Genomic DNA, 12,262 nt, shown 5'->3' with positions numbered 1-12,262 from the left:
ATTTGCCCCATACGTGACCTATGGCATTTAAAGCTCTTAACACTTTCAAGCTTGCAATGGGATACCCAAAACAAAAGTTTTATTCACCCTATGCCCAGGAAAGCCAATGAAGGCAGTTCAATATCAAAAGCTCAACATTTTTTTGTTTTTCTTAGCGGGCAGAGGTGGGTTTTGTTTGTTTGTCTGTTTGTTTTTCAAGACAAGGTTTCTCTGTATGAAAGCTCTGGATGTCCTGGAACTCTCTTTGTATACCAGATTAGCCTCAAACTCACAGAGATCTGCCTGCCTCTGAGTGCTGGGATTAAAGGTCTGTGCCACCACCGCCCAGCCAAAAGCTCAACTTTCAATCCTTGCACGTGACTAGAGGCAAATAATGCTAATGCTAATAGGTTAGAAATACCTGGATTGAACAACCCTACACCTAAGGAACATCCTAGAAGGGGGACACAAAGAATGTAAGAGCCAGAGGACCAGGATACCTGCTGTTAGACAGGGACTCTGCACACATGAAATCTGAACAACATGGCTGCCTAAGCTAAGTCCTATGCCAACATGAATAGGGGAACCTTCACAAGCCTCACTCCTAGATGAAGAGCTACACGTGATTGGCTGCTGAGAAAAGAATCCATTTTTTCTCCAGGGAGGAGCCTCCTGAGAGACTATCCAACCCCAAGCATCAGTCCTAAACACATGTACACATGAGCAACACTAAAGGAGGACATGGGAGGAGTTAGAGGGGAGAGATAAAGGATAGAAATGATATAGTGTACTCATGTATGAAATTACAAAAACAAACAAACTTTAAAAGAAATAAATATAAATGGCAACAAAAGAATTATTTTTTTAAAAAGTGAATTTCTTTTGTTTGTTTTGTTTTTTGAGGCAGAGTCTCTCTACACAGCCTGGGCTGTTGTGAACTCTGTAGACCAGGCTGGCCTAGAACTCACAGAGACCTACCTGCCTCTGCCTGCCTCTGCCCCACCCCAGTGCTGGGTTAGCAGGTGTTCATCACCACACCCAACTTTCTGGGTTGATATTTTTTTACCATCAGTGTGGGCTGGGGAGATTGCTCAGTCAGTCAAGTGCTTTCCACACAAGCATAAGGACTCACCCATGTGCAAAGCTCAGCACAGTGGTGGGTGCTTATAATCCAGGAGTAGGAGAAGCGGACATGAGGACTCAGTTCGGTGACAGTCTCAACACAAGGTAGAGGACCCTCAAGATGGCTCAGATAGGCTCATAAGGTAAAAGGACTTGTTACCAACCCTAATGACCTGATTTCATTACCCACATGGTAGGGGAGAACAGATTCCTCAAAGTCGTCTGCTGACTTCTGCATGTGTGTTACAGCAAGTACATGTGAACAAACATTTTAAATAAATAAAATGTTTAATCATAATAAAAATTTTAAAGAAAAATAAAATGTATCAATGTACCACATCACATTAATTGAAAGGGGAAAACAACCCAGTCATCTAGAGACAGAGAAAGCATTTGACAAAGTTCAATACCCTGACAAAAATCTTAGAAAACTAGAAAGAAGGAAATTTCAGCAATATAATATAGAGCACTTATGAAAAACATACAAAAGAATACTCAAAAGTGAAAGACTGTTTCTTAATCAGTAACAAGATCAGATGCCAGTTCTCGGGACTGCTGTTCAGTACTGTACTTAAGGTTCTAGCCAAGACACTTAGACAAATAAATAGAAATCCAAATAAGAACGAAAGGAAGAAAAAAATAAGAGAAAGAGAGAAACAGAAGAGCTCAAAGAATCTTCAAGAAAAGTATTAACAGCTCACAAACTAAGTCAGCAAGGTTTTGGGGAACAAGCTGGGGGGGGCGGGGAATGTTTCCATGAACCAGCAATGAGTAGTCCCCCAAACCCCCATCCAAAAAAAAAAAAAAGAAACAAAGGAAGAAAGAAGGAAGGAAGAAATTCTACTTAATAGCATCTAGAAGAATTACTACCTAAGTTCAACTAAAACCAAAGAACTCCAGGCTGGCCTTGAACTTACAGTAATCCTCCTGCCTCAACCTCCTGAATACTGGAATCATAGGCATGAACCACCACAGCTGACTTATACGATCCCATTTCTATGGATAAAATTAATAGAAACAGAAATCAGAACAGTGAACTGCTGAGGCTGGGAGCATCAGGGAATTGGGATTTGTTGCTTAATGGGTACAGTTTGAATTTGGAATGAGAAAGCTCTGAAGATGGATGGTGGTGATAGCTGCAAAAAAAATATGTGAATGTACTTAATGCCAAACTATATACTTAAAATGGTTAAAAATTTGGAATAAGAATGTTTTTCATTCAAAGAGTAAAGGATTGATGAGATGGCTCATCAATGATGAGTAGGTGATGGTCCTTGCTGCCAAACTTAGCGACCTGAGTCTGATCACCAGAAAGGTGGAAGAAAGGAAAAGACTCCGGAAAGTTCTCTGACCTTCACATATACACTGTAGTATGGCTCACCCCCCCACCCACACACAAGTAAATATATAAATTAAAAAGCATATAGTAAGTTAAGAAAGACAAGCACAAAAGGCATTATATGATTCAACTTATATAAAACAGAATGATTCATAAACACAATTGGAGATTACCATGAATTTGGGGAGTAGAAGGGAGAGTTGTTACTTAATGCTTATAGAGTTTCTGTTCAAAGTGATAAAGAGCTTTGGAAGTAGATCGTGGTGATAGCTACACAATACTGTAAATGAAATGAGAGCCATTGAATTGTACAGGTTAAAATGGTTAAAATGGAGAGCTAAAGCCAGGGTCGGGGTGGCACTCAACTCCCAGCACTCAGGAAGCAGAGGCAGGTAGATCCCTGAGTTTGAGGCCAACCTGGTCTACAAGTTCCAGGACAGCCAGGGCTACCCAGAGAAACCCTGTCTCAGCCTGGCGGTGATGGTGCACACCTTTAATTCTAGTACTCAGGAGGCGGAGGCAGGTAGATCTCTGTGAGTTCAAGGCCAGCCTGGTCTACAAAGTGAGTTCCAGGACAGCCAGAGCTGTTACACAGAGAAACTCTGTCTCAGAAAATAAATGAATGAATGAATGAATGAATGAATAAAACAAAAACCCTGTCTCAAAAACCAACCAACCAACCAACCAACAAAAACAAAAAAGAGCCGGGCGTTGGTGGCGCACGCCTTTAATCCCAGCACTTGGGAGGCAGAGCCAGGCGGATCTCTGTGAGTTCGAGGCCAGCCTGGGCTACCAAGTGAGCTCCAGGAAAGGTGCAAAGCTACACAGAGAAACCCTGTCTCGAAAAACCAAAAAAAAAAAGAAAAAAGAAAAAAGAGGAGAGCTAAGTGTATAGATGGGACAATCCTTAACACAACAAAAGTAAAAAAGGTAAAGATAGTTTGATATATGTGTATATATATATATATATGTATATGTATATATAGACACATGTATAAATATACATATACACCACTTACTGTTATAAAACAGAAGTTTAATTTACATACCAACAGTTAACATAAGCCCCAAATTTGCTTTTGTCTAAACCACAGTCAAACAAGACAAGAGTGCAGGGTTATCCTCAATAATCTAGACTGGGTGTCTATACTAATTAAGTCTACTGGACAATAAAAAATTTCTTCCTCGGCCAGGCGGTGGTGGCGCACGCCTTCAATCCCAGCACTCGGGAGGCAGAGGCTGGCGGATCTCTGTGAGTTTGAGGCCAGCCTGGTCTATAGAGCAAATTCTAGGACAGGCACCAAAACTACACAGAGAAACCCTGTCTCAGGGGTTGGGGGTTGGGGGTGGGGTGGGATTCTCCCTTGGCCTGGGAAGTGGCAACATGCTTATCCCACATGCAGAAGATTTGATTCCTAGCATAGCAAAAACACAACAAAACATATCAATAACGGCAAAAGTCATAAGGAGCTGGAGAGATGTCTCCAGTTAAGAGCACTTACCGCTCTTAAGGAGGACAATGGGCACTATGACTACAGTTCCAAGAGACCCAACACCCTATTCTAGCATCTACAGGCTCCTGCACTCAGGTGTACAGATACACATACACACACAAAATTAAAAATAAATCTGAACAAATCACATACACAGGGCTAGAGGCTAGAGATAGAGTTCAATCACAGAGTATTTGCCTGGTAAGCCCAAGGTCCTCAATTCAAACTCTACACCAAAACAAGTAAGATCCCACCGACTTTGATTAAGTAAAACCTAGTATTATACAATACACAATGCCCACTTTCTTTAGCACCCACTTTACATACAAATCTCTTGTGTATTTAGTTTGGAAGTTTTGTTGTAGCTCAGGCAGTCCTCAAACTCAAGATTTTCCCAATTCAACGTAATAGGTACAGGGATTTCAGATAAGTGAGACCACAGACGGCTTGCATTTAAAGCACATGTAAGTTACCATATAAACTAACAAAAGAGAAGAAACAACTGACTGTGTGGCCTATATATTTTTAACTCACTCAAGCAAAAATAACCAAATAAAACACTGTACAGCTATGAGGAAACTTTGTCCTATTTGATCCTCTTATGAAGGATCTTAGTCAATTCCACCATCCAAAGACTATGTGGTAGGGAGCAGTAGTCTTAAATTCAATTAGTTTACTACATACTACTGCCAGAGGACAAAAAAAAACAAAAAAAAAAAAACAAAAAAACCTATGCTTGAGAAGAGAAAAGAAAGAACAGATTACTAATGGAAATGTATTCCAGATTATTAAGTCCATGGAAAGAACAGGACTGACGACTGACAAGAGAGTGTAAGGAATGACAATTACAGTATAAAATTCTAGCTGGAAAAAAACGACTCAAGTTGTGTGTGGATGGAAATTCCATACTGATGCAGTGAAAATGTGACAACGGAACTCTACTAGACACCACCTGACTTGGAAAATGGAACTGAGAAAGATCAGCTTGAGGAAGCTGCAAAAATTAGGCTAGGTGATAAAACACAATCTCTAGCCAAATACATTATATCACCAAAGCCAAACACGAAGATTAAAGTGTGGCAGGGAAAAGAAAGATAACAGAGCTAGGGAGTGACTGGAGGAAATGATGGCATTTGCTTGGGATGAGAGTGAGCCTGGGAAGAGGGGCGTTGCCTAGGAAACAAGTCTGATGCCAAAGGGTGTAACCTGACAAGGTCACCAAACTACCCTAGTCTCAAATTCAGGTTTAGCAATTCTCATGAGTGTTTAGAGATTATACCAAACAGAGACTGTATTCTCTGCCTTCCTTCAGGCAAAGCCACTGTCTCCCACATATGACAGTAACTACTGCCAGCTCCTTCCTGCTACTCCTAGGCATCTAAGTCACCTTTAACTATTCAAAGCATCTGTCACGTAGCATTGCAAAGATGTGGCTGGAATATGGGAAGTCCCAGGTTTGATCTTCCCAGCAATAAATAAATAAATGTTTCTGGGAACAACACAGTTCTACATTATTTGCAAAAATCCATAAGTTACTAAGCTCTATGCTGGATACTAAGTCTTTATGTTTCCCATTTAAATTACTGGTCAAAACCACCCTACAAAGAAGGTACTACTAGCTCCAATTTACAGAAAAGGAAGGGTCTTTATAGTGCTACTTAAACAAAACAAAACAACAGTGAAAAAAAAAAGTATGCAAGACTGAAAAGATATCTTACAAAAAGACGGTCATAAAGCCCAAGAAACAATACCAAAGGTATTGTTAAGTCACTGCTTACCCACCACAATAGCTGAAAGTAAAATGACTAACAAACACAATGTGTCAGTGAAGACAAGCAGATTTTAAAGGACTCATATGCTGGTGTGAGTACAAAATGATGTGAACTCTGAGAGAAGCATTGACCACTGCCTAAAAATTTACAGATATATCGTTTCACTCTTACCAATTTTACTACTAGGATATTATAAAAATGGAAGTTTATGTCTACAAAGAGATTTGTACACAAAAGTTCATAGCAGCTTTAGTCATAACAGTCAAAAACCAGAACTACCCAAAAGTTAACCAACAGGTGAATAAATAGCATATCCATACAAAGAAAAAAAAAACAGAAAAGGAATAGATAAGAGAAGTGAGAGACATATACACTATTCTATGTTAGAAATCAGATCAATAGCTACACTAGAAGTGGTAGAAATATTCTTCTTGATTTTAATGGTAGTCACAAATGTAACATTTGCCCAAACTTATTTAACTTTATGTCCAATATCTGTACACTTCATTGCCTATATATAAGATGTCAATAAAAGTGACTTGGGGTTAGAGGGAAATTATATACTGATACACCCCAAATGTTTATCAATAGGAAACTGCCTAAATTAATCAGGTTATCTACAAGTCCTATGCTGTGGGATGGTCTGTATGTCAAATTACTCTGATTGTTCAATAAATAAAACACTGATTGGCCAGTGGCTAGGCAGGAAGTATAGGCGGGACTAACAGAGAGGAGAAAAGAAAAAACAGGAAGGCGGAAGGAGACATTGCCAGCCACCGCCATGACAAGCAGCATGTGAAGATGCCGGTAAGCCACAAGCCATGTGGCAAGGTATAGATTTATAGAAATGGATTAATTTAAGCTGTAAGAACAGTTAGCAAGAAGTCTGCCACAGCCATATAGTTTGTAAGCAATATAAGTCTCTGTGTTTACTTGTTTGGGTCTGAGCGGCTGTGGGACTAGCGGGTGACAGAGATTTGTCCTGACTGTGGTCCAGGCAGGAAAACTCTAGCTACAGTCCTTTCTAACTATAATGAAGAATATTCCAAGTACTGACATGGAAAAGTCCTTGAGAGTCTGTGGGATTCCAAGGAGAATGTCCCCCGACTCATATATTTGAACTCATGCTTGGTTGCCAGTTAGTGGAACTGTTTGGGAAGGATTAGGAGGTATAGCCTTGTTGGAGCAGATGTGTCCTTGTGTAGGAGGTGTGTGACTGGGAGTGGACTTTGAGGTTTCAAAGCCCACACTAGGCACAGGCGCGCGCTCTCTCTCTCTCTCTCTCTCTCTCTCTCTCTCTCTCTCTCTCTCTCTCTCTCTCTCTCTCTCTCTCTGCAGTTTATGGATCAGCTACTATTCCTACATCATTCCTCCTTGTCATGATGTTCATGGACTAACCCTCTGAAATTGTAAGCAAACCTCCAATTAAAGACTTTCTTTTATAAGTATCCTTAGTCATGGTGTCTCTTCACAGCAACAGAACAGTAACTAACACAGATACACAGGTTTAAAAAAAAATGCAGGGGCCAGGCTGGTGGTGCATACCTTTAATCCTAGCATTGAGGGGGACAGAGAAAGAAGGATTTCTGTGAGTTCAAGGCCAGCCTGATCTACACAGTGAGTTTCAGATCAGCCAAGACAGTGAGAACCTGTCTCAAAAAACAAAAACAAAAACAAAAGCACTGCAGGGACTGAGGAGATGGCTCAGAGATTGATTGTAAGTGCTTACAGAGGATTCAAGTTTGGTTCCCAGCACCCACACCAGGTGGCTCTTAACTGCACTGCTGTAACTCTAGTTCAAGGGGATCCACCATCTAGTCTCACAGGCACCTAGTGTGAGTTACCTACCAAGCCAGATTTCCTGGCTTCTGCATAGTTCTCTGGCTATACTATCCTTTTTGTTTGTTTGTTTGTTTGTTTGTTTTTTGTTTTTTTTTTTTTTTGTTTGTTTTTTGAGGCAGGGTTCCTCTGTGTGGTTTTGGAGTCTTTCCTGGAACTCACTCTCGAACTCATAGAGATCCGCCTACCTCTGCCTCCCGAGTACTGGGGTCAAAGGTGTGCGCCACCGCCGCCTGGCCAGCATGTACTTCTTATCACCCCTGTCACCACTATTCTGGTCCAAGCCACTAGTCCTTGCCTTGATTACAGCATCTTCCTTAACTATGCTCCTCAATTCTACCTTTGTCCTCCATCACTGCTTTCTCTAAGAGCTGTCAGAATGACCCAATTAAACATTAAACTGCATTATATCATGCTTCTTCTTCAATGACTTCCCATCTCAGAACAAGAATCAAACTCCATCCTAAGACCAACAAAGCTGGAACATGTTTGGCCCTCTCACCATTCTGATTGTCTATCCAGCCGCTGTAGCCTCACTGACTGTCTCCAAACACACCACACACATTCCTACCTCAGGGACTCTTGTGCCCTCCCCCAGGAATGCTCTCCCTGCGGACATGCTCCTGACTAGCTCTCTCACTTCACTCCTGGTCTTCACGGGTCAGCTGCATGACACTTTCTCTGGCCTCTCTACCGAACTGTCGGCCCTCACCTTTATTCTCACCACATACACACAGACCACACCATCCTCTTTCATCTTAGCACCTATCTACATCCAACCATGGAATACAATTCATTCACTCTGTTTCCTGTCTGCTTCCCAGGCACTGTAGACTCCAGATGGCACAGGTGTTTGTTTATTCACTCCCTGTATCCTTAGTACCTAAAACAGTATCTGACACCAAGCACAGGTTTGTTGTTTGCCGAAGTAGTTGAATGAATAAGCTTGCAATGAACAAAACAGGGATAGAGATTATGAACAGGCTAACCAGGAACAGCTAACTGCAACATAAGCATGATCGTTCAAGCGTGTCATCTCAGCACTCAGGAAGCTGACACAGGAGGATTGTCACAAATTCAAGGCCAGTCTGAGTACCATAAAGCCACCCTGGAATATAGGTAAGACCCTGTCTTAAAAAAAAAAAAAAAAAGACAACAAAGAAACAACTAACTGCAGAAAAAGATCTGTATCTCAAGCTTCAAGGGAAGCCTTGCCTACCAGATGCCGTCTCTGGCTACATCAGTGCATGGTGAAATAGGCTGCTAACCTTTCCTTACCTGGGCCCTTCCCTTCCAAATTCACTGTCTACGCTCAATCAATAAATTCTGGGAAAATTAAAACCACAAAACTTGAAGTAAAAAGTGGACTGCCTCCATATTATGGACTATACTTTAACAGAAAATGTATTAGAAGGCAAATACCAGAAGACATCGTTAAGACTGGGATTTAAAGTGATACTATGTGGACAAAAGAAATCAAGGGATCTTCTAAGCCCGACTCTGTCACTCATCAGATAATTATATGATCATAACCTCACAGAAACTGTTTCTAGTATCCCTATCACATCACTCTCAACTAGTTGTTTTTTAAAAAATTAAACTGGGGCACCTTTCATCCCAGCACTCAGGAGGCAGAGGCAGGCAGATATCTGTGAGTTTGAGGTCAGCCTGGACTACATAGTGAGTTTCAGGATTGCCAGGGCTACACAGAGAGATGCCATGTCAAAAAAAGAAACGGAAAAAAAGAAAAGAGGCCTGGTCAGAAGTGGTGTTACATGGCTATCATTAATTCCAGTACTGGGGAGGTAGAGGCAGGAGAATGAGGAGTTCAAGGTTATATAAGGTCCTATCTCAAAATAACAAACAAAACAAACTGGGCTGGGTGTGGAGGTATGGCTCAGGGGTACAGTGCTCGCCCTGCATTCAGCTAAGGCCCTGGGTTCTCTCTGAAGAACCATTTTAAAAGGTTTAAAAAGGAAGAAACCTGAGAGTCAGATGTGGTGGCAGACTGGCCATCCCAGCTCTCAGGAGACTGAGGCAGAAGGACTCCAAAGAGTTTAGTGCCTCGCCTGGGCTGCAGAGCAAAATTCTGTCTCAAACAAGCAATGACATTCAGGGATATAATACTTCACTTGCCTAGCATGTGTGAGGGTCCTGAGTTCCTTTCCCAGCCTTGAGGGTGGGGGGTAGTAATTGTCTACTATACAAATGTAAGAAATTACCAAATTCTTGAATTTTGTTCATTGTCTACCAGAAAAAAAAATTCATTAGCATAATGTCCTCTTTGCAAAACTTCATATTGAGACCCTGAAGGGAAGGTGTGGCTCTGGGAAAGCAGTTCAGAGGTAGAGTTTGCCTGGTATGTGCAAGGCCTTTGGATGCAGTATCACACACACACACAAAAAGAAATGAACTGTCCTCAGACCCAAGCTGTATTATCAGATATCAACCATAAGGGTATCATCCTACAACAAAATAAAATGATCACACAAGTCAAAGCTTCAGACTAATCTTTGGTGACTGCTCATCACTGGTTCCCTGATGTTAAGAAGGACAGCAGAGGAACAAGAGGATACACTTCAGGGGACTGAAAGTGCTGTTTCCTCAGACAGAGGTGATGGTATGGCTGAACACCTGTCAAACCTAAGGCCAGAGGTGTAACTCGGTTGACAGAGTGCCTGACAAGCAGGAAGGACTGCATCCCCAGCATGGCACACACAGGAGGATTCCAAGTTCAAGGTCTACATAGATGACACGGAGGTTGAGACAAAAGCCAGCATGGGACACATCAGGCCCTGTCTCAGGAGAAAAATATATATATATAAATATCTGTTGCACAACCGTCTCAAAGAGATCTTGTGAAATGAGATTTTTATCTGAAGAGAGCTAAGAAAAAGGTTTGAGGGGATCAGAGATTTAGCTTAACGGTAGAACACTTGCCTAATATGGCCAAGACCCAGGTTCAATCCCCAATACCTTCAAAAGTTTTAAAAATGAAAAACAGAGTGAGGGACTCTATAGTCAATGGCAAAATGAGAAAAACCATGGCTTCTAGGTGAACTCAAAATTGGAGAGGAGGCCTGGCGGTGGTGAGCAGGCCTTTAATCCCAGCACCCAGGGAGCCGGAGGCAGGCGGATCTCTGTGAGTTCGAGGCCAGCCTGGTCTACAGAGTGAGTTTCAGGATAGCCAGGGCCACACAGAGAAACCCTGTCTCGAAACCGCCCCCCCCCCAAAAAAAAAATAGGGGAAGAAAAGATTTTTAAAAATCAGGCCATCCTTTAACCTCAGCTTTCAGGAAGCAGAGGCAGGCAGATCTCCCTGAGCTTGAGGCCAGCTTGATCTACATAGACTCTCAGGACAGACAAGGATACACAATGAGACCTTGTCTTTAACAACAACAAAAATCAACTGCTTAATCAGTAACAGGGGTGGGAGGAATCTGGGCTCCGCTGGAGAGAGTGCTCATTGGTTAAGAGCACAAAGTGCTCTCTCTGAGGATCCAAGTTCAGTACCCAGAGTCCACCTCAGGGGCTCACAACCTCCAGTTACTCCAGCTCCTGGGGTTCTGACCTCAGGCCTCTGCAGGCACCGAAGCGCAGATGCACAAGCCCTCGTACAGATACATAATTTAATGTTTCAACTTAAAAAAAAAACAAAAACAAAAACTCGGCTTCTCCTCAAGAAAATAAAAGCCCCAAGGGCATTGCTCCCTAAGGCAATACTTTCTGTAAAGGAGCAGTTCTGCAACGAGTTCCAATGGATTAGGTCGTTGAGTGTGTGACCTTGAGAGGTCTCGGCTTCTGCGAGCCTCAGTTTCTCTTTATGGAAAACGGGGTGATGGTCCGGCGTGTGATCTAGCCTACTGCAAGCGCTCCATGCACTTGCATGGGCACGCCGCCGTCACCAGAGGCTGAGACCTCGCAGGAGGTCCCTCTGAGGGTCGCGGTCCCCGCGGCTGCGCGTGGCCTCCACCCCTCACCCCAGCAGCAGCACGCGGCCGCCTCCCGCCTCCCGGGCCCGCACCTCACTGAGGAAGCGGGTGATATCGTAGACTCGCCCGTGGATCACCATCCACGTCTCCTCCGCGGAGTTTCGCTTCGCCACCTCCTCCAGCCGGAAGTAGGTGACGGAGGGGTCGCTGCCCTCGCCATTCCCGCCGCTGCCGCTGGCCTCTGGGGTCGCCATGGGGTCCGAGTCCCTCGCCACCGCGACCTGGGGAGGTTCTGCCGCTAACTTCCTTCAGGCCCGGCCGGCGCTCGACCCTCGTCGGCTTCCGTAACCGGGTGAAGCCTGGTCCGACGTCCGGCTAACCAATCAGCGCCGTCCAGCCCCTCCAACCTTGCCAATCAGATACCGTGATTTTTGGACGCGCGCCTAAACGTTGCCGGGTGACAGGTGTCACCTCGGGAGAGGCTGCTCTTCTCCGGGCCCAAGGGCGTGCGTGGTCCTAAAAGAAAAGAGCCGGGGCTCCAACGTCCCTTTTCCCTTCCCTCCACCCTGCGTCCCCCGAGTCACCGGAAGCTCCATCTTCGCGACCAGAACTGCAGTCCCGGGGTTACAGCTTTGGGACTCTGGTTTCCCCTTAGGCTCCAAATGGCTCTGCGATAAAAATGGGCGTGATGACCTCTCCCTTCCTTGTGGAGACACTTGGCTCACTAAATGGGAGTGTGTAAAGGAAGATCTGAGCACATAGCAGTCGCTGGGTCAAGTGCAGCTG

The 12,262-nt window shown here is 43.6% G+C and overlaps 1 protein-coding gene across 1 annotated transcript in view; it reads right to left on the bottom strand.

The window, feature by feature from the left end:
* Window positions 1-11,834, bottom strand: part of LOC114706723 (cytochrome b5 type B) — a 38,795-nt gene extending 26,961 nt beyond the window's left edge. Inside the window, 1 exon segment of the mRNA XM_028889211.2 lies at window positions 11,569-11,834. Coding sequence (XP_028745044.1) covers window positions 11,569-11,730 — 162 coding nt within the window. The 5' untranslated portion in view covers window positions 11,731-11,834.
* Between the last annotated feature and the right edge of the window lie 428 nt (window positions 11,835-12,262).

The sequence above is a fragment of the Peromyscus leucopus genome, chromosome 5 (genome assembly GCF_004664715.2).
Source record: "Peromyscus leucopus breed LL Stock chromosome 5, UCI_PerLeu_2.1, whole genome shotgun sequence".
NCBI classification, from domain to species: domain Eukaryota; kingdom Metazoa; phylum Chordata; class Mammalia; order Rodentia; family Cricetidae; genus Peromyscus; species Peromyscus leucopus.
This window is presented reverse-complemented; position numbering and strand designations above follow the sequence as displayed.